General features: G+C 39.9%; 2 protein-coding genes across 3 annotated transcripts in view; both read left to right on the forward strand.

Annotated features, from left to right (window-relative positions):
* LOC115675454 (uncharacterized) overlaps positions 1-25,488 on the forward strand; it is a 66,915-nt gene that overhangs the window by 18,630 nt on the left and 22,797 nt on the right. The window lies entirely within an intron of this gene.
* Positions 11,622-17,158, forward strand: LOC115675508 (uncharacterized). Of its 2 annotated transcripts, XM_056318308.1 has the most exons (10): positions 11,622-12,096; positions 12,548-12,748; positions 12,854-12,976; positions 13,066-13,103; positions 13,204-13,321; positions 13,475-15,673; positions 15,866-16,003; positions 16,105-16,168; positions 16,351-16,441; positions 16,592-17,158. In XM_056318308.1, the coding sequence occupies exons 1-10, from the start codon at positions 12,019-12,021 to the stop codon at positions 16,833-16,835; spliced, it is 3,294 nt and encodes a 1,097-aa protein (XP_056174283.1). In that variant the 5' UTR covers positions 11,622-12,018; the 3' UTR covers positions 16,836-17,158. The 2 variants fall into 2 exon arrangements, with proteins under 2 accessions (XP_056174283.1, XP_030454071.1); XM_030598211.2 differs by lacking the exon at positions 16,105-16,168 and having other exon boundaries at positions 11,623-12,096; positions 16,353-16,441.

Here is a 25,488-nt window from a genome sequence, read left to right on the forward strand (position 1 = left end):
CATGGTCCAAGTTGGGCCGGTCCACCCCCTAACCCTAGGACCAACCCGCACAGTGTTGGTCCTCAATTTTTGGGACCGAGGACCGACCCTATTGAGCCTGGGACCAAGGACCGGACCGACCCAATGGGTTCGGTCCGGTTCCAGGGTCAACCCGGGACCAACTGGTATTTTTTTGTTTTATTTTTTGTACTCCTTGAAAAGGAAAACCTACTATTTCAAATTACATATCATCGACAATGCGGCGCTGTGCAACCAAACTATAAATACCATTACATAAATACCATTTCCTTTTCAACTTGTAAGAACTTTAAGATCACTATTTGAAGCTAGACTTCTTGATGACCCCAACAATCAACTCAAAAGTAACCAACTTCAACCCATAAACTCCAGACTCACCCTTTGAGTCAAGACTCACTCGCTCGAGCGACGAGCGGCGAGCGGCAAGCACGGCGAGCGGCGAGCGCTTCAACCCATAAACTCCAGACTCACCCTTTGAGTCAAGACTCACTTGCTCGAGCGACGAGCGGCGAGCGAGGCGAGCGCGGCGAGCGGCGCGAGCAGCAAGCGTCGAGTGTCGAGCGGTGAGCGTGGAGCGGCGCGAGCAGCGAGCATCGAGCGGCGCGAGCGTCGAGAGGCCAGAGGCGAGCGTCGAACGGGGTGAGTGTGAAGTTTTTTTCTTCGATTTTGGCAAAATGGAGAGTCTGAACTCTGAAGACTAAAGAGACTTTACAAGGAAGACTAAAAGAGAAAATCAAAAGATGTTGTCAGTACCACTACCAGAGGAGGACCGAGGGTTTTGGACGCATGAGAGGCGTGAAAAAAGACTAAAGAGAGACTCTGAGACTGTACAGGAAAGACTAAAGAGAGAAGTTGTCGAGGATGACGCCGTGAGTAACAGTGTAACACCGTTTTGGACACGTGAGAGGCTGAGAGCTGTTTCCCACCTTTTCTTTTTTTGTCAGTTTTTCACAGCATTTCACAATTTCAATTGGGTTCTCTACATAAAAAAATTATAAATAATATATTAAATATATAATATATATAGTCCGGGTTGGTCCGGGTTGGACCGACCCTAAACTATCTGGATCGAGGACCAACCCGCACAGTGCTGGTCCAAGGATCCCAGGACCAAGGACCGATCCAGTCCCCCTAGGAACCGGACCAGGACCGGCATGGTTGGGCCGGTCCAGGGTCGGTCCAGGGTCAACCCTGGACCGATGCTCACCCCTAGTCAAGACCACAACCCAGATCTGGGGTCACAGTCGTGAACTCGCCAACCCTTGTAAATATATGTGTGTTTGGTTTATTATTTAAGCATGATCAAAAGCCTTATAGTTAATTTATGTCTTCTACCGTAGCCAAGTGTCTACATCAAAGTGGGATCGACCCCAAGTAGGATGTAATTACTTGGTATGCTCGATTTTTTTATCTTGTAATTATGTTGTTGTACATCAAGAGGACTTTGTTGGATTACATACTTGTAATATTCCATTTTATTTACCTTTTAATTATGTTGTTAGTACACTAGTATATTTAATGTAATGAAATTGTTTGTCGTGCTTATTAATATATGATGTTGTGATATGAGTTTCATAACATAATCGTCATCGAAATAATAAAAAAATAACTATACTCAATTCTAAGTAAAAATAGACTTTATAATTAAATGGACTCAATCATTATGGGTCAACAGCTATATGCACGCCTTCACCCTATATAATTCAATTTTTCTGTGATTTCCGAAGGCAGCACCTAGCTCAAATTTGGTTTCTTGTTCTTTTTGCTTGGCCTCTTTGATTGTTCTTATTTATGGGCCTATCATGGTTCAAGTACTATATATTTGGTATGAGTGGGATGAAATCCTCCCTTTCGGTGGAGTAAATCTCCTAAGATGGAGGGCTTGCTCATCCATAACATTTCACCCCGTTGAATATTGGAATTTACATTTATGAAGATGAATAATTTCGAATAGGTGGGACTCTATGCTCATGCTTCTAAATTACAAGAAAATGAAAGTGAAAAATTCATTATCGACGGGAAGAAAAACACCTTAAGGCGACAAAGACCATATAAAGGCGACAAAATGGAGTTTTTTGTTACCTTAGGATCGATCCAAAAATGAGAAAGGCAATTGACATGCGGAAAAATTTGGTTATAACCTAAGTCCAAACACACACACGGCAGATCCAACGGTATATGTGCACGTTCTCTATTACACCAGTAGTAGATGTAGCAATAGTCCTAATTGGGGGGAAAAGTGTCAGAAAAGTTGTAAACCTATTGCATTTATGTCAATTTAGTCATAAAAAAAAAATTGGTGCCAATTTAGTATTTCAAACTAATTTGGGCAGATATTGCTAACATGGACATTGGCCGGCCCATGTGACATCACCGGCGCTGACGTGAACAATTTTTAATTATATTTATTTTTTTTTATTTTCCGATTCTTTTTTCTTCTCTTTTTTTCCTTCTTTTTCCTTTTGCCGGTGGCAATGGTCGGGCGGACTGGCCTCGCCTAGGCAACGGTCGTCGTCAACAGGCCAAGCGAGGGGAGCCCTTGCCAGATCTAGCCTGGGCAAGCCTTAACGAGGGCTCCCATTACCTAGCCAGGCCGGGGCTTGCCAGGCCAGTCGATGGCGACCCTCACCCAGGTGAGGCCAACTCGTCCGGCCATGGCCGATGGCCAGTCACCAGCAAAAGGAGAAAGAAAGAAAAAAATAAAATCATAAAAAATAAAAAATAAAATATTAAAATATTGTTAAAAATTGTCCACTTCAGCACCGGCGGTGCCACGTAAGCCAGCCGACATCCATGTTCGCAATATCCAACCCAAATTAGTCAGACTAACTGAATTGGCACTTTATCAAAGGTTTAGGACTAAATTGACACCAAAAAAAAGTTTAGGACTAAATTGATACTAATGCAATAGGTTTAGGACTTTTTTGTATTTTCCCCCATTTAGGACTATTGCTACATCTACTGCTGGTGTACCAAAGAATGTGCACATTCGCCATTGAATCTGCCGCATGTATGTTTGGACTTAGGTTATAACCAAATTTATCCGCCTGTCAATACTCTAATGGTGGGTGCAAGTTATTTCTTATTGGGCTTAATAAAAACCCGTTCAATAACTACTAGATAAGAATGTCATGTAATAAGCATGCACTAAATTCTGTAAGCAAATTATAGGAGCTGGATGCTTGATTCCTGATTCCTTGAAATTCATATGAATCCTTCTCTTGATGCCTTTCTCATTTTTGGATCGACCAGAACTAGGCCCAAAGCAGATTAATCTTTCGTGCCCCCATCAAGGCTCACTCAGCTAAAGTGATTCCCATTTTGGACTGATTACTCGATGGGCCGAACGCTTGATCACTTCATGTCATGAATCACAATAACTGATCTGGTCTTAAGAAAATTGTGTGAACAAGAGAAAAGAACTCCAAAGATTTCTCTTTCAAAAGAAACGATAGGTGATAAATGTACTGTAGTATGAAAGCACAAATCAATTATGCAGGTTTCGACACTCCTCTTCTCAAACTCGTTACGCCATAGCTGTCTCTCAACTTGCTCACACCCAAATAGAAGCCGCACCATTACACTATATCGGAGCTGAGTCATACGCATGTAAGACTTAAAATCCCTTGAATTTCACTTTCCTAGGTACCTTTTAAGAGGTAAAGAGTAATTTCATTGTACATAATTTGCAATCGAGATTTTCTTGTTACTTTTGACCATCTAAAATTTTGCTCCCAAAAGATAACAATTATACATACTACATGTCATTTAGATTAGAAGGATGATTGTCCAAAATCTTTGACCTATTGTACAGGGGTCAATTCAGTCCTAAACATTTTAATTGTGCTAATTTAGTCCTAAACCTTTTGACGATTTGCCAATGTAGTCCACCGGTCAATTTCTTATCTCGTATTAGAGCAAAGCAAACAACAGAACTCTTGCCCCAAGAAACAATCCCTTTCTTAGAGACTTAAAAGACCCAGCAGTGGGTTCACATACCTTTGATCACGTGAGTCCTGTTCATTTTTGGCTGTCCTAGCATGTGACTCCTTTCCCATCTTTTCCCATGAGCAACTCGAAGCAGATCTCTTCCATCTTGCTTTCACTTTAGGAAATATGAAACGAAAGACAAATCATAAGAAGTGATGTTTTCTCCTTTGGGTGTCTCTAAAAAGCTGTTATCTACAATTGGTGATGCAATGGGGTCGACCCACTTTCACATCACATGTGCACTTTCCGTTGTCTCTCATGTTGTGTTTGTGTGGGTATGTTCATGTAGCCTCATCATTGCAGATGCTATCTTTTTCTCTCTTTTCTTTCCCTTTATATCATAATAATTTGGTTAATGAATTAATTTAATGATGCTTTTAGGACTTTATACACGAGGTGATATCATGTTTTGTAGAAAGATGAAAAGGGACAGTAGCCTAGGGGAATAAGAACCACCCCTCACGTGACTAAAGGCTAGGCTATGGTGCATGAAGATGTTACTTTTGGCAAAATTTCTCAAGCATGACTTGAGATGTCTCGAGAGACCTTTGGCCTTTCATGGCTTTCTATTAGTTCCTGTGTCAAGGATGATAAAAGATGACGAGGCGTATGTTTTTTTTTTTTTTTGTAACCGAGGATCCGCCACCATTCCCCAGGGACGAGCCCGCACAGGTAATCGGAGCGCCTATATCTCGGGAGAGACTAGCCCAGCAACCCACAACTAGGGCCCCCCACTTAAATTACGGAACCGAGCAGGGATTCGAACCCAGAACCTCTGAGGAGGAAAGGAAAGCGCCCATCAACTCGGCCATGCGCAGGTGCAACAGGCGTCTTTGAAAAAAAACTCATTAGTGCTTGATAAAATAGAATATGATTTTTCAACAACATATTCTTACCTTGTCTAATGTCCCCCTTTATTTTCAGTTGATATGCGACATATGTATATGATTGCGTAATTATTAACAAGACCTTAGAAAGGTTTATGTCTTTAAGAGATATGATGGGGAAACTGTCCTTGAGGTATCAAATGGACCAGTGAGCTCTTCCTAATCTTGTGAAATTGGTTGAGAGGGGATAATCAAAACGGTGGACAAACAAAGTTGATTAGGGGTCCAACTCATAAGAGAGTTGGAAAGGTTTCCTAATGACGACGACCATCTTCTTACCTCCATTCTTGTCACTCCTAATTAATCACATCAGAACAATCTTTATGGTGAGAAATTTTCCCTCTTGTTTTATTGTCCAAGTAGACCAGAGTAGCCAAGCATTGGATTAGCCAAAAAAAAAGAACATGTATGGTCCTGAAGTCATGTTATCTTTCGGATGCACTCACTATGAAGAGATAACCATGCGACCTGGGGTGTGAGCTCTATTACAAATGTTGGAGGACTAGTGATAGTGACTATATATTTACACGGCAATTAAGTATGTGTGGCTCAATTGCGTCGATGCACTTCCGACTATATCAATAGGTTATCATGATCGAATACTAAATACTACATGGGCATGAGCCCCAAGATTATTGTACGTGGAAAATGTTATGATCGGAACATAATATTTTACCGCTTTGTAAAAACAAAAGAATAAAGGATTCTCCGCATTCAAATTAAGCAATCAATCACCCACCTAACTCGAGTACCAAGTAACAAAAACAGCAGACTTTAGTTTCACCAAACAACTAGGCCTGGCTCAAGTACCAGCCCAAATATTCAAGGTATTAGAAATAGCAGCAGTCCGTGAGCATATCGCAGTCACATGCATTATGAGCTAAGTTTATCATGAGGATTTGCATGTGAAATCAGGAAATATTGAAGTCCTCGGGAAAGGATTATCAATCAATTCCTAATTGACTCGTGATCCTAATGTCTCAATGATTAGGGAAACATTTGCATATATGGACACCAGTGAAAGATAAGGAATGACTTTTTTTAATGAGGAATTCTATGTGCAATGATGAAGTAAGCACGAGGCCACCTTATCATTTCCCACCATTTAGGCAGGCTTCTTGATCTTCAACATATACACATCGATCTGGTCATCAACAAATTGCTAATTTGCACACTTCCCCAACACACATAGATGTGATGTCGATCTTTGTTTTGTCAGAAACGCATGCTTTTATGGGTCCTAGGAAGCATGTGTAGTGTTCCAGAAAAGGAGGTTCTCACAGGAAAGAGGGAACAAGGTACTGTGGGGTAGGAAGAGAGATCATCATTGCCTATATAGTGAAGTGATTACAATGCATCATATTGAGTAGGTCATAGTTTAGGAAGAAGGTTAAAAGGCTTGTATGATCCCTTCTTGATAATGAGTGACCATCTTTAATATTTGCAAACCTCTATAGATGAAACACTTCTGTAATCATTTGAAATCATATAATTTCTTTTTATATATTTTTGAACTACAGAATAAATTTTATAAGTTTTGATAGACAAGTTGATAGGTAGTAACTTTTTGCTTAAGAGTAGTGACTGGAATAAAAAAGAGAGTTATGCATAGAAAACTATAGATATGGAAATTTTGGGAGCTAAATGTATATGCCATGTGTGATTTGCCATAACAATTCCTAACAAATTCTGTGTCAAAATAAGATTGCTCTCCGGTAGGACATGCTCGACCGGTGGTGCACAATTTTGCTAGCCGGTAACACACGTCGTTATCGTCCATAGACCCTTCCAAAATTATTGCTACAATTTCTCTCTCTCCCCTCTCCTTTTTTAGGGTTTTTCAATCAGGTCAACTAAGGATCATTAGCGTTTCCTAGAGCTCAAAATGAAACCGATCGGACATCTTTCTAGGAGAGAGAAGTGAAACACAAGCTAAGAGTAAGAGTGCGAGTAAAGAGAGATGAGAGAGAATCCGAGGGAGCAAGAGAGAAACAAGAGCCAAGATGTTGGTAATAGTTGTCATGTGGCTAGTGATGGCTTCGCCAAAGGTGGTGGTGTTAAGGGATGGCGACCACGCTAGTCGGGTCACACGTCAAATTGATCTAATAAGTTGAGGGTGGAGATGAGTGAAGGAAATAGATGCAGGCAAATCCTGAGCTACGGTGAATGCAACAGTGCACCATGAAATCACACAAATCGGCCCAGGCACACCAGTTGTTTTGAGGAGGAAGCTGCTCAAAAGGACAAGACCTGTGTCCTGTCCAAGCTGCTAAAGCAGGTCGAGAATGGACCCTTGTTGTAAAGAGCAGTTAGGTTGGCAGTTGAATAAAGCTTCCGAACTAAAAAAATAAAGTGACACAACCCCCGATGGCCTCACGAAATAAACAAATAGGTAAAGCCCCCTCATTGACAGTGACTCTCTATTACCAAAGACGACTGTGCTTTTATCAGCTCATCCACACAGAGTTAAATGCTTCTTCGACACAAAAGTGGATGTAAGCTCCGAGTTTGGTGACCCGACTCACTGCCCCACCCGCACGCTTCGACTCACGTGGGACTCTTCACGACTCGCCCTCGCTCTCTCTCACGCCCATCCCATGATACTCTTTAAAGCCAAGTAATACAGCTTCACAAGAAGAAGAAAGAAAGAAGGAAGATCACACCGCCCCTGAGTTTGGTTATTTTCGCGTGGAAAGAAAGAATCCCATCTTCCAAGTTAAAAATTGTTAATTATGAATGATCTTTGAAGCATATCTTTTGGTCTTAGATCTAGATGGAGGACCATTTTTTATTTAGTGTTCTTGTGAATATACGTGGTGATTATGAATGTGTATGATTAGCACGTAGACGATAAGTGAGAGTTTGGAAAGAAAAGTACCGTGGGAGCCGGAGCTTGAAAAGATTTACTAAGATAGGAGGATGTATGACCGTGATATCATTCATATGGTCATCTTTTATTAGACTATTATCTGTTCCGATTAAACATGCAACATGCGTTGTTTGATTGCTAACGTGTGCTTGTGTATGGAGCAAAATTATGGCAAAAGCAAAGCACCCATATCGGATTTTGAACTTTACAATTCTTAAATTCCATCATAGAATCGAAAGAAGCAAAAATCCCTTTAAAGAATGGCTTTTGTAAGTGGTTAAGCCCCCATTCCCTGTGCAGGTTGATTTCAAATATATTCCCTCTGCACGTATGGGTAGCAAATCGAAGTTCTATGATCCTATGTATGATAAATCCGCACAAATCATTTCTTTGACATGAATTATAGGGAGCTATCTTGTTTTCTTCACCAGTCGAGCACTATCTCATAAATACGATCCAAATTGACTTTAAGAAAAATAAAAGTACTAATCACGCACTTAAATACTAAATACCCTCCAAGTTAAACATCATTGACAACGGATCGAGGGGCTAGCAAGCAGTGGCCACCGACTCACCGAGTGTCTTTTGTCACGCTTGTTGCTCGATGTGATTTCTTTTCTAATAAAGATCCAATATAACCTACAAAATTTCATGCGAAATCTCTCTATCTCGACATAGGGTTCTTATTTACGGCATGGCGTTTGTTTTTTCCAATCTCGTCTCTTTGATTGAAATTTCTGCATCCACCATTGAGCAGGACCACAATTCTTTCCTCATATGTATCTTATTCTTCTTCCATACCATACGGCTTCATACCAAACGGCAGGTGAAGCAAAGAGTAGATACCGGCGTTCGGCATGCGCGCTTGTATTTTATATCCAAGAGCATATGCTTGCTGATGAAAAACTCTGCAGATTTGTTGCAGAAAGACAAAAATGTAGAGGCCCAGTACGTGAAGACGCAGGAGTTTGTTGCACCAACAAATATTTAATGATTTTCTTGTTGGGTGTGTATTACCTAAAAACCATATAATGATAAAAAGAAAAGATAGGTGGTGGTGAAATTAAATTATTTGCAGAATGGTTGCTTTTGTTCCATTGCTTTTGTCCGACCCCATTGGAAATTGCAAAGGGAACATTCGTTTACAATAAGTTTACACAAAAGATCACAATTTCACCCAACGGTCGTTCATTTCAAAGGTTTTCCCTTTTCTTATCTTTGGTCATGTTTTTTTTTAATGTGATTAAACTTAGAAATCGATTCTAAGCCAAACGGTCACTATTAAGGTGCATATTTGAGAATGTCAGCCAAACGCGTTCTAATTTGAATCGTCAAATAATTTCCTGATCCTCAAAACATGGCAAATATTTTGCTCTACTGCGTAATTTAGCGTGATTTAGTGTTGTTTTTTTGGCCAAGTCATTAATATATCGCTTAAGAGATCATGAATTGTTAATAGAGATTCGAATCACGTCAAAATAATGTTATGGAATAAATAACTAAATAAGGAAATATTGCAACCGACACATTGATTACGCTCTGATATGCATAATCGGTACTTTAAAAGTTGAATCAGTCCTTAGTAACTATGCTTAACAAGTATTCCGAAGGTACCCTTTAATAAGACCCTAGCGTTATTATCCTTGGATTCCCTTGCAAATTGATATGTCGAGACAATTTCATTATCAATTAGATCATTAGCGCCTCCTAGTTCTTGTAGTCATATCAGTCTCTCGCAGACGCACAAATGTACCAATGGCGCTTCCTTGTCTAGTCCGCCATTGAATGTGATGTCTTGGCCATTATACTGAGAAATGCATGTAGATACTTCTCTGCACAGTAAGTAATAAAGAGAATATGTTCAATTGGTATATGCCGTCGGTGGGTCCAAAACGAAATTGCCAGGCTTTGAATTTCAAGGACGCATTTCTATTGCCACGATCTGAAAATTGTGTGGACTTGAAAGCCCCTGGGATACAGCCCCCCATGGCCAAGCCAAAATAAAATAGAAAGTATAGTCTAAAATAAAAATAAATAAATAAATACAAGATGAAAAGTGCACGGAGATCGTGAATTAGTGATAGTCCTACGTAATTGGTCTAAAATCATAGGCTGGAGTGGAATTCCATTTGTTAGAATGTCCTTCTCATGAGATGATATTCTAATGAAAAGTCATCAATCATTAAGCCTAAGTTTTTCTGGTCAAACTAATCGTTGAGTTTTCTTGTGCGCTTGTATTTTCTTCTTTGCCATTCTAAAAGATGTCTGTCGGCAGGCAAAACTAAAAATCGAGAAACCCTAATATCGAGAGAACAAGACGGCCATAAATTTATGTAAGATCGGCATTAGATCCTCATTTAACAGCATGAAATGACAATCCCTTTTGCAGTCTTCATATCATATCGAAATCATCAATATACCGGAAAACTTCAGTGAAGATTATTTAGTTTGCGTATAATGTTATGAATTGTCCATCTCATCTCATGCATTTTTTGCTGTCAAGGGGGTTGAATATTTTCCTTATCTACCACGAGGGCAATTGAAGTTTATAAACACAATTCATCTTATAATTGCGTATTCGTACACTGGTTGATAGGCAAGGATTATTTTATTTACCTGCAATTAAACAGCAAGAGTGACAAGAAGAAAAAAACCCCAGGAAAAAAAAAGAACAAAAAGAAGAAGAAATTATGTCGTTTGCTATACCCAATTAAAAGAAAGTATATGATGAAATATGTACATAAAGGAGCTGTGGGACATGATTACGAAAGACCCCTTTCCATAAAGACATCACTACCAAAAACCAACTAAAAGGGAATCCAATAAATGCAATCATCTATTATTATTGGCTCTACATGTAGATAAACATAACACATGGAATGGTCCCAAATTGAGGCAATTATTTTCACCTAATTTACCATCACATTATGTTCCAAAAATTCAGAATGACTAAATTGGCAAATTAAATACTACGTTATTCTCTTGTACAAGGGGGGCTTTCCCTCTAAAAAAATATATAACTTTTTTTTTCCAGCCAAATAATGAAGATAATTTCCTTCCATTTCATTTTGGTTGATAGCTAATTCCTTTGGAAGCAATATAAAAAATCACAAAATTGGTATCTTAACTACCCGAATCAAGCAGCTTACCTAACCTTGGTCCTTGGCCTCTCATATTCCCCTCTGTCATCTATGAAGAAACATTATATTTATATACATAAATTCATCATGTTGCTATATTAAACACCTCTTAAATAAATAAATAAATAAAACCATTTCTTTTTTTTCAATATGATTGAAACCCTCTACCGCACTCTAGCCAAGCTACCAAAATACCCAAAACATATAATAAAAATGAAAATCCATAGTCGTTGGATGAACATAAATTAGTGAGAAATCTTGGAAGTGGGGGAAATCTTTATGATAAATGACATGTAGACCGAATTTCAAGCGCAATTTCTTGTCTATTTAAATAGAGTGAACCGACAGTGCCGATGACCATAAGGACAAGACGAGAAATTTTGACAAAAAAACGTGCATGTCAATTTAGGTAATTCGCAGGTGTGCCACAGGGGCAAAGTCGTCATGTGAAATGTGAAGAAGATACTGTCCGTGCTGACCAAGATTAGGCATCCGCTTAAATAATTCATCACTTCTCTCCAACCATAGTAGTTTTTTATTATTCTATTTGCATTAAAATCCCAGAGAAGCTTCTGCTCCAGCCATTTTCCTTATTTTTTTTTTCTCTTATTGATTTCCCTTTTTCTTTAATTACCCACGTTAGATGTTCTGTTTTTTTTTTTTCCTGATCTGACAAAAAAAAGTCAATAAACCGAATAATCAAAAGAATAAAAGCGAAATAAGGAAAGTGTCATCTTTCTGAAAGGAGAGAGCTGTTAGCAAGGGAAGCCGAGCCACATTGCAGCAGAGCACGAGCTCTCACTCTCAAAGACACCGGAGCAGAGCACATCAGATCTGCTTCTTGGATTCATTTCACTTCACATTTCACCCTCTCTCTCTCTCTCTCTCTCTCTCTCTCTCTCTCTCTCTCTCTCATTCTCTCTGTGTAAGAGAATTCAGGGGCACTGTTGCTCTGTATCTCCGTCTGCCCAATAAGCTGACAACACTCAGGATAACGGTCAATTCTCAAGCATCCAGAAGACGGTGGCGGCAAGAAGGAAAATGGTGAGTCTCCGGTGGCTCTCGCCGGAGCTCCGGTGAGTGCGGGGGCGGCGCCGGGAGGGGGATTAGGAAGATGTTCAAGCCGGCGAGATGGAGGAGCGAGAAGAACAAGATCAAGGCCGTGTTCAAGTTGCAGTTTCATGCGACCCAGGTACCTAGAAGAGAGTTCGGTTTTTTCTATATGTCCTGTTGGATATTGAGAATGTGTGAGGCTTTGTGTAAAACGAGTTTGAGCCCAGCTTGGCTTTCTTCTTCAGCATTGTGATCATTGGTCCGTTTTCTTGATTATTATAGTGTGAGCTGAGTTGGGTCGGTTGGGAATTTGCAATTCCCCAGAAAGTGCGATGACAGCAGAAGTTATACACTTTTTGATTCTTGAGGGAGTTTATTCTTGGGATTTTGAGAAGGCAGGAGCTGTCTGGCCTACTGAAACCACACCAAGTCAACAATTAGAAGTCTTTGTGATTTCATCCATTTTTTTCTTGTATTTTCTTGAATCTGTCGGCAGACAAATCGCAATTTGAGAAGAAGGTGTTGTTGGATGCTATTTGAGATCAATGTGTTGGAGGACTGATGGTTTGAATTTCGAATTTAATTTTTAGGTGACACAATTGAATGTGGATGCATTAATGGTGTCTGTGGTTCCCGGTGATGTGGGGAAGCCAACAGTGAAAATGGAGAAGGCCACAATAAGAGAGGGGAGATGCCAATGGGCCAATCCAGTTTACGAGATGGTTAAATTCGCTAGAGATCCCAAAACTGGGAAAATAAACGAAAGGATTTACCATTTTATCGTGTCCACGGTAATGAAATTGTTGCGAATTTCAGTTGATATGTATCTCTTGATGTCGAGGCTTCTTTAGGCAAATGGTATGTTAGAATCAATTATATGTGGAGGGTTGTTGCAGGGAGCCGCAAAATCTGGTTTCGTCGGTGAAGCTTCGGTAGATTTTGCAGATTACGCAGAGGCGACCAAGGCTTCCTCTGTTTCCCTCCCTTTAAAGAATTCAAGCATTGATGCTATATTACATGTTAGCCTCTCTCTCTCTGTCTCTCTCTCTTCTTTTTGTTTGTTGACAGAACTTCGCTTACTGAGAAAACATCTTCTGATTGTTAATAGGTTTCAATTCAGAGGCTGCAGGAAAATGTTGACAACAGGTGAATACCAGCATGATAGCTGATTTTCATTGTGACTGCCTATGTTAGCAGAGCTTGACTTTGATTGTAATATTCATGACGTTTGGGAGTGCATATGCAGAGAGGTGGAAGAAAGTGAAGATACAAAAGTTAAATTGCAAGACAGGAGCTTGAGATCCCACTTAAGCAACAGTGACAAAGACGGGAGCAATGAGAACACCAATAGTAGTTCTGCAGAAGTATGCTCCTTTCTCATCCTACCTATGTAAACCAATTTTCATATTCAATTTCTATTTTTCATAAAGTATAGAGAAAGAACAACATTAAGTTTGAGTCTTTCCATGGAGCAAAGCAAATGAATGATGTTAACTTCAACTTTTTCTTAATCGTAGGATGTGCTAGTCAATAAGACCATCATCACTCAAAATGCCGAATTGAATGGTAGCTTCAGAGCCTCTAGTGGATCTGACTTAACTATTTCTAGCTCCGAGAGCAGCTCAGGACTGAACACGCCTCGGGAACATAGCGTTAGCAATGCTATCGTTCCACACGAATCTAATGGCTTCCAATCCTCCATGAGCAATATGTTACTGCCTCACGGACAGAAATGGGGTTGGTCCGCCAGTTTGGGTCACGAAGTGGTTGCTGATATGTCAGAAGCCAATCTGGAGGGAAAGTTGGAGATGGCTTCAGACTCTGAGATAGAAAGACTCAGAACCGAGCTAGCAGTGATGGCTAGGCAGGTGGACATGTCGGAGTTGGAGTTGCAGACTCTCAGGAAGCAAATTGTGAAGGAGAGTAAAAGGAGCCAAGATCTCTCTCGAGAAGTAGTTTGCTTGAAGGAGGAGAGAGATGCACTAAAATGGGAATGTGAGAATTTTAAGTCCTTACACAGGTCATCGGTGAAGAAGATATTGGAGTGTGAGGACGGGGATCTGCGAGCTCTCCTAGAAGAAGCTAGAGAAGAACTGGATCACGAGAAAAACCTTAATGCAAATCTCCGGTTGCAATTGCAGAAAACCCAGGAATCAAATGAGGAATTGATTCTTGCTGTAAAAGATTTGGACGAAATGCTGGAGCAGAAGAAAATTGAAATGGGTTATCGTTTCAGCAAATCGGGATTATATGAAAATAAGGAATTTCCAAGCGAAGGTGTCTCGAGATGTGATACAGATGAAGATGAAGAACAAAAGGCATTAGAAGAGATTGTTAAAGAGCACAGAGATGCCAAAGAAACGTATCTGCTGGAGCAGAAGATCCTGGACCTCAATAGTGAAGTAGAGATCTACAGAAGAGATAGAGATGAACTAGAAATGCAGATGGAGCAGATCGCACTCGATTATGAGATAATGAAGCAGAAAAATCACGAAATTTCCTGTAAGTTGGAGCAAAGCCAATTGCAGGAACAACTAAAGATGCAGTGCGAGGGCTTGCCTTTTCGAAATACGCAAGAATTAGAGAACAAGATTCAGAGCTTGGAAAACGAACTCAAAAAGCAGTCTGAAGACTTGACTGAATCTGTAACCACCATTGATGAACTTCGCGCTCACATGAAGAGCTTGGAAGAAGAGCTGGAGAGACGGGCAAGAGAGTTTGAAGCCGATCTGGAAGTCATAACTCGTGCCAAGGTGGAACAAGAGCAAAGAGCCATCCAAGCAGAGAGAGCCTTGCAAACGATGAAGAGGAAGAATGTTAATACCGCTGAGAGGCTTCAGGAGGAATTCAGAAGGCTATCTGAGCAAATGGCTTCAACTTTTACCGCAAATGAGAAAGTGGCCATGGGAGCCCTCACAGAAGCTGGTGAGCTGAAGATGCAGAAAATTCAACTTGATGAGATGCTCCTGAAAGCCAATGCGGAGTTACAGTTAGTCAAGAACTCATACGAAATAAAACTCGCTGAACTTTCTGATCAAATAAGAGAGAAAAAAAATCAGATAGACAACATGGCTTTGGAGATTGATGAAAAGTCCGAGCAGCTCGAAGATTGTAAGAAGCAGGAGAAGGAAGTTACAGAGAATCTACTCCACGAGATAATAACACTCAAAGCTGAGATCACAAGGCTCCATGCAGATAATAATCTCCTCTCTAAACAAGCAGGACAGGAAGACAATTTGAAGGAAGAGCTGAGACAGCTGAAGAAATCAATCACAGAGGCAGAGCTGGCGGTTCAGAGAGGAAATGTGGAAAGAAATGAACTGGTGAGTGCATTAGCTTTGGTGAAGAAAGAGTTGGAGGATTCACTTGTGGAATTGAAACACTCGAGGCTTTTGAGGGATGAGAAGGATATTACGATCTGCAAATTAGAAACAGAGCTCAAAACACTGAGAGTTCAGTGTAATGATTTGAAAAATTCGCTTGTTGAGGACAAGTCAGAGAAGGAGAATCTGAGAAAGCAAATAAACCAGCTGAAGGGAGACCTGAAAAATAAGGACAACGCCTTGATGGGCATTGAGAAAAGAGTCAAGGAAAGCAATGGCCGTGCAGCTATTTCTGAGGGAACAAAGAATGCAACAAGAAACAATAAAGTGGTTCCACTTGCTAGCAGCAATAAAGAGGTCTCAAATCTCAGGGAAAAACTGAAGTTGCTAGAGGTAAATCCTGTGCCCTTTGCACTTGGTTGATATTTTTTCGCTGTTGTCACTGTCATTATCTAGAGCTTCAAACATTTTGACCACCTATTACAATATCAAGAGTTTGATTGAATGATTGTTTCCTTCTGATGACAATAATTACTCAGAATGAGGCGATGCAGTGTATATTTTACTTACAGTAGCTTCTGACAGGGTCAAATAAAGTTGAAAGAAGCTGCTTTGGAAGACTCGGCGAATTCTTTTCTGGAGAAGGAAAAGAGTTTCAAAAGCAAAATTGAAGAGTTGGAAAGTAGATTGGACGAACTCAACCACTTTTACCCATTTAACAAGGTAGCCATTATATATATGACTCAACTATTTGTTGCTCATAAATTTTGGCTAGGAATTTGATTTTTTTGCTTGTCTAAGAAATGACGGAGACATTTTACTAGGTTTCCAACAACTCATGTCGTACGAAGATAAGTTTGCTAATTAAAGTATACCACCAAATTCAAAAGGAGAAAAAGATACCAGTGCTTGCGACACTATAATAATATAGCTGCTTTTTCGTCCTGCTTAGAATTTCTTGAGCCATAATATGATTGGATCTGACTACAGAACTGCTCTATAGATTTGTTTAGCTCCATGAGATCAGATCATGCTGTACTCTAATCTTATAGTGTTTTGATTATAAATCCAGGTTGCTGAAGCTACCGGAGGAATCACTCCAGAAAGTGTTTCGCCAAAAGAATCATGCTCATCCACAGAAAATGGAAACTTGACTAACAGGTCTGAATTCATGCAGCAAACTCCATACCCCTGCCAACTCTTTTTTTGTTATTCAGTAGTTGAAGAAATGCGAAAAAGAGGAAAATTATTACTTTTGTAGAGAAATGGCATAATAAATCTGTTACATTCTTTACTTTTCTATGCCTCCAGAAATGATGAAGCCCTGTTGGACAGAGAAGTAAAGAAAAATGCAGCGAATGCTACAGAGGACGATAATAGTCATCTGTCAAAAGAACTGGAATTGATGAAGGAGAGGAATCAATTAATGGAAAGTGAACTAAAGGAACTGCAGGAGAAATATTCCGAGATGAGTCTCATGTTCGCGGAGGTGGAAGGCGAAAGGCAACAGCTCGTCATGACTCTGCGCAACCTCAAAAACTCCAAGAAGAATTGATTTATTTATTTTTCTCATTTCACAGAAAGATGGATAGGCACATTGTACAGTTTAAGCATGGGGATGAACATTGAGAATCCAGACATGAGCCATCAGGGTCAATAAGAGTATACCTATGATACCTATTCTGAGTGCTGGCTTCTCTGATTGGCATTATACATCATTAGATAGGTTTTTCATTTGTTAATTTTTCTTACGGGGTAAACTCTTTTGTTTATACATAATTTGTCTGGCGTGTCTCTATCCATGCAAACTTACTATTTAGGTGTATTGTTTGTATTTGTCTTGGGAAGTAATGATCAATCTATGTTTATTTGTTTTCACTCTATCACGTATCATTTCTGCTTCACTCCTGTTGTTCTGATCTCATAACCTGTACAAGCCCTTATCTTAGAACACAACTAAGCTTTGCCCGGAAGCGAGAAAAATTCATAATTACTAATCGGAGTTCATCTTGATTGGAGTCTTGTATGTGTATTAGTATCAGAGGTTTTTTCAACCACAAAATTGAGACTGTCATCTTTTACAATAAAATGTTGATGTTGAAGCTAATAGCATAACCAATATAGGAAATATCTAAATTCTAATCTAGTGGATTGCTGCAAAAACACTGAAGTAGGAATCTTTTCATGCCCCATCTACTCATAAATTATGTGAGGCTTTTTTATTTGTTTCTGCTTTACAGTGTATCTGTTGTTTTTCAGTCTGCAGTCATCACCCTAATTAAAACAGTCATGTTAATCACTCTATTGAATTTTGTTGTCGTTCAAATCAGAGACAGGCCAATGGAATAGGGAATGCCTCTCTTTTTACTATATGCATTTTGAAAGACAGCACATCATGTCTGAATGAAGAAAATACCGTCTTCAGGAGCATCAGCAATGTTGTATGAAATTAGATGATCTTATTACCAGGTTGCTAGAGTTAAAAGTATAAGAGAGAGTGTATATGCTTTAGAGTTCACAAGTGTGATTCATTTTCATATTTTCCACTTCTTGTGCTGTTACAAAATGTACAATATTCTACAAAACCTTTCTGCCTTGCTTGTGCTTTCTAAGGGAGAAAGACTGCTCACTGGACAAAAACAAAACAGAGAGAGAGAGACCGCATAGCACGGGGGACTCGCCACTCTCGCTATGTCAAAATTAGATCACATTCTCCGATGTATTGATCCATACACAACGACAAGAGCCATGATAAGGGAATGATCAACTTCAGGCTCCACAACCAAACTCAAAACATCATCTCCTAGGCATACTCCAGAAGATGACTGCTTCCTCGTTCCCTGGAAAATCACAAATAAAGGCACAATGTTAGTTTAAGAGAGATGGAAGAAGCCATTCTAGACTGAGAGTGTTCATTTGTCTGACCTCTGCAATCAGACCTCCTGTTCTGTTGACTATGCTGAACTCTGATTTACCAGCCGTACTCTTTATGTTAAAAATTCTTGCCTGGGCCTCATCGCAGTGCACGGAAACTTGGCAGGACGATCTCCTTTTAAACATGGGACAACCTTTTTTGACCCGAAACCAAAGTTTTCCGTCATTTGAAACCGATTCACTGCATTGGTAGCCCTCCCAGCCCCCAAAAACTCGAACTTTCTGCATTAATGTTTGTCATTAGCCTCATCCTGTAGTTCATATAGTAATTGAAGTCATCTACTTGACTTATAAGTGAAAAACAAAAAAAAACATAGCCTATACCCTTTGAATTATAGTGAAGAGAACTTTCCCGCATAAATCCATGAGAAAAACTTTTCTGCTACCCTTCTTTTCATAATTATCGATACGGTAAACGATCTCGCCTTTCTGGTTGAAAACAGTGCATCCATTTCCTTGCATGAGGAGCGACTTCATCCACACCGTGAAAGCTTCTCTCTTTTGAGTCATATACGGAGAACAAGAAGCATCAGCTGTAGCAATTGGCACTACAGAATGATCCTTGGCCATCTCATCCACTGAACTTTGGTTTTCCGTGAGAACTCTTAGCACTCTTTCAAGTGTCGAAACGATAGGAGGGGGAGGCACTTTTTCGGGTTTAAATACTGGGAGAAGACAGTACCTAAGTAATAAAACGTGCTCAAGGCTTCACGTTTATGGTATGTATGCATTTATTATGGAGCTCAACGATTTGTTTATCTAATCATAAGAGTATTATAATGGTTACCCATTTGTTGACCTTCTGGATCTGCGGAGTCTAATAGTTCAGCGGAAAATGAAGTTGGACCTATCACTATGCAGGGGCTGTTGATGACACTGGTGACACAGAACAACTAACTGATATACAAACATTGCTGCAACACTTTTGTTCTCTTTGCCTCGAGTTTTATATGCATTTGTCTGCTTTCAGATCTGATTTTTTTGTGTCTAATTAGTAGAGGGCTTATGCTTATCCAAATAGAGAACATTATGAAGCTTAAGTATGCGCGCTGGGGCCAAACATGACGCAAATCGACTTTACCGATAAGCCTCAGAAGAATATCATTTTGTTGTCATCTTGAACTTCCATGTGTTATATCTTCAGCATAAAGTCCATGACTGCTGGGTTACTTTAGAGCCATTGAATTCTAAGCCACGGACAGTGAAGCAAGTAGTAATATCCACGTATACTTTGGAAACTGATCCGTTGTTAGTCTCGTTCTAGTGATTGGAGTTCAGTGGATTTGAAACTGACATTCAAGATACAGACTCAGTAGATAATGAGTCCGAAGAAAAATACTGTATTTAGACCACCGATCTGTTCCTTAAAAATTTAAACTTTTAAAAGAACGATTTGTCTAATAACATCATAGATTAGTTTTATTTCTAGCCAATTTCTATTATTTTTTATTATGTCCGTTATCCCCGACATTCTTTTCTTTTTCTACTTGTTTGATACCTCTTCAATTTGGTTAAATCTCATATCTCATGTGTAAGCTCAACTCACACGCGACGAAGAGCGTTAAGGAACGGAATATATATAATGTTGACTCGTTTCTTAATCAACTTTAACTTTTCAGGAAAAATGATAATGGACTTAAATTTGCTTGAAACGAGTGCCCTAAATCTCATAAAAAGTTATCTAGTGTAATTCAATCCTATATTTTTTAGAGATAAGTGCACCAGAAGTTCTAAAATTGATCATGAAAGTGCAATTGAGTCACAAAATTTTCAAAAAAGACAATCAAGTCATAAAACTTGTCATAAAAATGCAATTGAGTCATAAAACTTTCAAAAAGTGCAATTAAGTCCTAAAATTTATTAAGTTAGTGCAATCAAATCCTAAAACTTATTAAGTTGGTACAATCAAGTCATAAAATTAATTAGCATCTTCTGTTTGGCAAGTTGGATAGAAGAGATTGATTGCGTCGACTTAACAAGTTTTAGGATTTGATTATATTTTATGAAAGTTTTAAGACTCAATTGCACTTTCGTAATAGATTTTAGAACTTTCGATATACTTATTCCTTTTGTTTTTGTCAGAAGTCATATGGGCAGCCCCACCTGAGCCCACTATTACCATTATATTGTGTTGTGGCTGCGTAACTTTAATGCTTTGAGATCTCAGGAGACTCGTCTATTCCACGAAACTTAAATAATCGAAGAATATATCAAACAAAAACAATATGTATAATTGTTTAGATGATCGAATGATGTGTTCAGTAATCCTTTTATAAATTATCTTTACACTTATCAAACATTTCTATTTCCTATTATAAGAAAACTAAAGTTATCACATATTGCCTTTTCTTTAGCATAACATGATTATTTTGTCATTTTAAAGCAATTGCCATTCTAATTAACTCTAATCGTGTACTTCAATGCATTTTGAATGGGATTGAACCAAAGTAATTTTACGCTCTATGTTACAAAATCGATTCATGTTAATGATCATACTTAGTTCAAGATAGTCAACATACACCCTCTCTCTCTCTCTCTCTCTCTCTCTCTCTCTCTCTCTCTCTCTCTCTCTCTCTCTCTCTCTCTCTCTCTCTCTCTCTCTCCACAGCAGTTGGGCTCACCTCTCTGCAAGTAAAACTATGACACAAGCAATAATGTTAATGAAATACCGACCACGACCCTATGCATAAACAAGTGGGAGGCTTATGTTCGATCTCATCTCTTAGGGATCAAAGCGCAAAGGCCAACTGCGTTTATACCTCGTTGTTGTTTTTCTATATTTGGTTCACTGTTGTATAGGTCAGCAATGCTTTTAGTATTATTCCCTTGACGGTGGGATATGTGCTGCTCAAGTTTGTGACTCAATCAAACCTAAAATAAATATATAAATGGCCGAAATAAGATAAGAGTCACGTTTCATATCATCCTACATTTTAGATGTTAACACTGGATTTATCCACCTGATTAAGAAACAACAAAAATTCAAGGTAGAAACCAAATATGCAGTTGATATCACTCACATGTTTATAGTTGACAATTGATGAGCAATCCTATCCATATGATTATAAGAATGCTCGTCGGAGTGCACAAGTGACATGTGTGAGATGTGAAGTATAATGGAGTTTTTAGATTTAATTAGTGCTTAAAAGAAGTAGTTAAGCCTCCAAGAGGTTGGCTGCGTTGGTAAGGGTGTAGGACTTGGGATCCCAGGTCCCAAGTTCGAGTCCCTATGCCGCGTAGCCTTATCATACTCTTGACTTACATGAAGGCTAGTTTGTGGGGCCAGATTTGCTCTCCTCTGGTTGGTGCCTGGCCGGTCGGACCCTTTTAGTGCGGCCAGTGCGGGAGTCCGGATTATCAAAAAAAAAAAAGTAGTTAATGTACTCATAAGTGTCTCGTCTTATCGGCTTAATAAGTTTTACAGTGAAATCGAGTACTCCATATGAGTATGTTACTAGATTTGGGACAATTACCAAAAAAGTCCAAAATTTATTGCATTTTTGCCAATTCAATCATCAACATTTTAATTGTGTCAATTAAGTCATAAATTTTTTCATGTTTTGCCAATTGAATCCATTCAGCAAATTTTAGTCAGAAATTACAAACGTAAACGCTGGGCATCTTAGATTGCACAATCGGGGAACGCCTAGCAATGGCCGATGCTGACGTGGACAAATTTATTTTAATTTATTTTATATTTTTTTAATTTTGTTATGTTTCCTTTTTTCTTTTCTTTTCTTTTCTTTTCTTTTCTTCTCTTTTTTTATTGTAGCCAGCAAGGGCAACAAAGCCCTCGCCAGCTGCTAGGGAGGGCTACGAAGCCCTCACTGATCGCAGGTGAGGTATGAGGAGTAGGAAGTTCGAGATCCTGGAGCTGCAAGGGAAAACCCTAGGGTCATCGGAGAAGTGAAGGGGGCAGTGGGAGTGGAGGTGCGACCAGAGCGAGCAATTGCAATCCCGAGAAGAATGGCAGCTGCCGTCATCATTGACAGGGCAAGAATCGAGAAAGAGGGGGGAGGGGTCGTCGTCATGCTTCATCGGAGAGGACAAGGCTTGACTTTCGAGCGAGCTCGAATGCCTGAGCTCGGCGCCTGAGATCGACCTCGCCTAGATTTGCACAAGGCCATCGTGAGCGAGGTCGCCTTGCCAGATCTGGGTGAGGCCAGCCTCACCTAGATCAGGGCGAGAGCGCCAAGCTCTAGCATTCAAGCTCATTCGGAAGTCGAGCCTCGTCCTCTCCGATGAAGTGCGACGACTCCTCCTCGTCCCCAATTCTCACCCCAGCAATAGCGGCAGCCGCCATCCCTCTCGGGATCGTGATCGCCGGCTCTGGTCGCACCTCCACTCGCTCTGCCTGCCTCACTTCTCCAATGACCCTAGGGTTTCCACTCACAGCTCTAGGATCTTGATCTTCCTGCTCCTTGCACCTCACCCACGGCCAGCAAGGACGTCGCGGCCCTCGCCAATCACAGTAAAAAAAGAAAAGAAGCAAAAGAGAAGAAAAGAAAAAAAAATATTCAAAAATTAAAAAAAAAATGGTCCACATCATTGCCGGCCGGCGCCATCCATACCATGTAGGACACCAGCATCCACGTCAGCGATTTTCGACCAAAATTAATCGAGTAGATTCAATTGACAAAATGTGAAAATGTCTATAATTCAATTCATTAAAAAATTTAGAAGTGAATTGCAAAAGTGCAATAAGTTTAGGCTTTTTTTGATAATTTTCCTTAATATATTCGGATTTGGCTCCCTGGTCTTCCATCCGTGTGATCTAAGGGTGGCGACAACAAGTGAAGGCATCTATTGCATTTTACAAGTAGCTAGGAGAGATTTTCCAAGCTCTCGATTAAGACAATACTTGATCCGAGTAACAAACTTATTAGTTAGGAAAACTCTCGACGGAAACCCAAACCAAGCTGTAAAGATCACAATGAAACCAATGCCAATAACTTCGTCTTCTTATTGGTTTCGAATCATTAACGTAAATTTCGCTCATAAATAAGAAGCTCGATTTTGATACTAAATTATCAAATGGCAACAACATGCAATACAAGTACCATCAGATCTATTGGCAAAAGTGTCAGAAAAGTCTTAAACCTATTGCATTTGTGCCAATTTAGTCCTTCTGACTAATTTTGGTCGAATTTTGCTGATGTGGATGCTGACTGGCTTACATGGCACCGCCGGCGATGACGTGCACAACTTTTGATAATATTTTAATTATTTTGAATTTTTTTATTTCTTATTTAATTTTTTTTATTTTCTTTTTTTCTTTTTTTTCCTTTCCCCTTCTTCTTCCTCCTGCCGGTCGTCGGGCTCTGGCGAGCCCCACTGGCCACTGACAAAGGCTTGAGCCCTCGCCAGCGGTTGGGCAAGGCACGACCTCGCCAGATCTAGCGAGGTCGGGCCTCACCCATGGCCGGCTAGCGATGGTCAAGCCTCGCCAGCCCAGCGCGAGGCCGCCCTCGTGACCATTCGACCTTGCCGGATGGCCGCGAGGGTGGCCTTGCGCTGGGCTGGCGGGGCTCACCCTCGCCGAATCTAGTGAGGGTCGAGCCTCGCCGGCCATTGGGGAGGCCCGACCTCGTCAAAGGCTGCAAGGTCGAAGGCCGTGACCTTGCGGCCACTGGCGAGATCGAAGGCTACGAGGGACCTAGCCGGCCATGGCCTCCAGCTGGTCGCCGGACCGTCGACCAGCTGGAGGAAGAAGACAGGGAAAGAAAAAATAAAGAAAAGAAAAAAAATAAAAAATAATAAAATAAAAATTCGAAAAATATTAAAATATTATTAAAAGTTGTCCACGTCATCGCCGGCGGTGTCACGTAAGTCGACTGGCATCCACGTCAGCAAAATCTGGCAAAAATTAGCCAGAAGGACTGAATTGACACAAAGACAAAAGGTTTCAGACTGAATTGGCACTAAAAAAAAGGTTTAGTACTAAATTAGCACCACTACAATAGGTTTAGGGCTTTTCCGACACTTTTCCCTCAATCTTGTCATTCCAAATACGATAACAGACATAGTCTTCACATCCAAAGAATCACGAAATCACAAAATAAAAGGATGAGGTTTATGAAATTTCTATCTTGTGACAAGAAAGTTATGTTTGTCAAATAAAACAAGCATTATTTACAGGTAGCTCATTTGTTATAGGCTGGAGATTTGGGTTGACATTCGTTTAAAAAATTTCACAAACAACCGAATGGACGCCTTCGGTTACGGTTCATGCCACTCTTTTCTTCTCATGCCCCACAACAACACTTCACACCCTCTTCCTCATTGTACTAAATGAATTATTCCCGAGAGACATCAAAAGCCCGTATCTTATATCCTCTTATAATAGCAACATAGATCAATCGGGCACGGTCCGCTATCTCATTGAGCAACAGAAATATATAAATCGATCAATCAACTAAACTAAAACAAATGGGTTTTCGTTATCATTTGTTATTGTCAGAGCAAGATGACTCAGACGGTCTCTTTGCAACGTTACTACACTCATCAATATCTTCTCTCTCTATAAAATTAGAATAATCAGAAAAATAAATAAATGAATGAATTGGTGGAGATCATAGGTGACGAGCTGATATTTCTCCTGTATATTTATTATCATTAATATGGCTCTCGTGTTGCCATTAATTATATAGATGACGTATTTTGTAATGTGCTTATATTTATCTATGCAGGCGGAATATTTGTATTCATAAAGATAGACAACTGGAATTTGTACAGGTTGGGTCACGTTTTGCCGAAGTTGTCCGTATAAAAATATTAAAAAAATGATTAAATTACGTGAGATTTTTTTTGTTTTTGCTGCTCTTCGGTGTAACTACTGTTTTCCAGTCTGCAGAGTCATCACCCTAATCAAAGCAGTCGTGTTAGGCACTAGTTTGAAAGACAGCACAAAATGCGCCCATTTTATGAGCAAAAGACAATTTTTAAGCAGGGAATGTTGCTGAATGAAGAGAATATCTTGTCTCATTACCAGAGGAAACCTAAGTGCACGGGGTGCACGTCGCCCCCGGTGCACCCATCGCAAAATAATTTTTCGCCTCCACTCGCCGCCCAATAGTGTTCATCCAAGTGCCTCATTCCCATTTGAGTAAGTGCCACGGCGGTCATGTTACGACATTGGCAACGAGTCACCAGGTCAAGCTTTTCTTTTTCATTGAGATATTTTTCGATGCCGTGAAAACGCCTTTTCGCACAGTAACTTTTCTTCAGCAAAGCCTAGCTTATTCCGTTTGCTGTAGCCACGCCAGTTGTCAACG

This window comes from Syzygium oleosum, unplaced genomic scaffold (assembly GCF_021117445.2).
Source record: "Syzygium oleosum isolate NSW1041296 unplaced genomic scaffold, Sole_v2.1 Sole_v2.15, whole genome shotgun sequence".
Taxonomy (NCBI): domain Eukaryota; kingdom Viridiplantae; phylum Streptophyta; class Magnoliopsida; order Myrtales; family Myrtaceae; genus Syzygium; species Syzygium oleosum.

Bases quoted from the DNA above. Each gene is read 5' to 3' on its own strand.
- LOC115675508 (XM_056318308.1), top strand. From the start codon at position 12,019: ATGTTCAAGCCGGCGAGATGGAGGAGCGAGAAGAACAAGATCAAGGCC. The intron at 12,977-13,065 runs GTTAGCCTCTCT...GATTGTTAATAG, and splicing joins GCATTGATGCTATATTACAT to GTTTCAATTCAGAGGCTGCA. The intron at 16,169-16,350 runs AGGAGAAAAAGA...GATTATAAATCC, and splicing joins AGTATACCACCAAATTCAAA to AGGTTGCTGAAGCTACCGGA.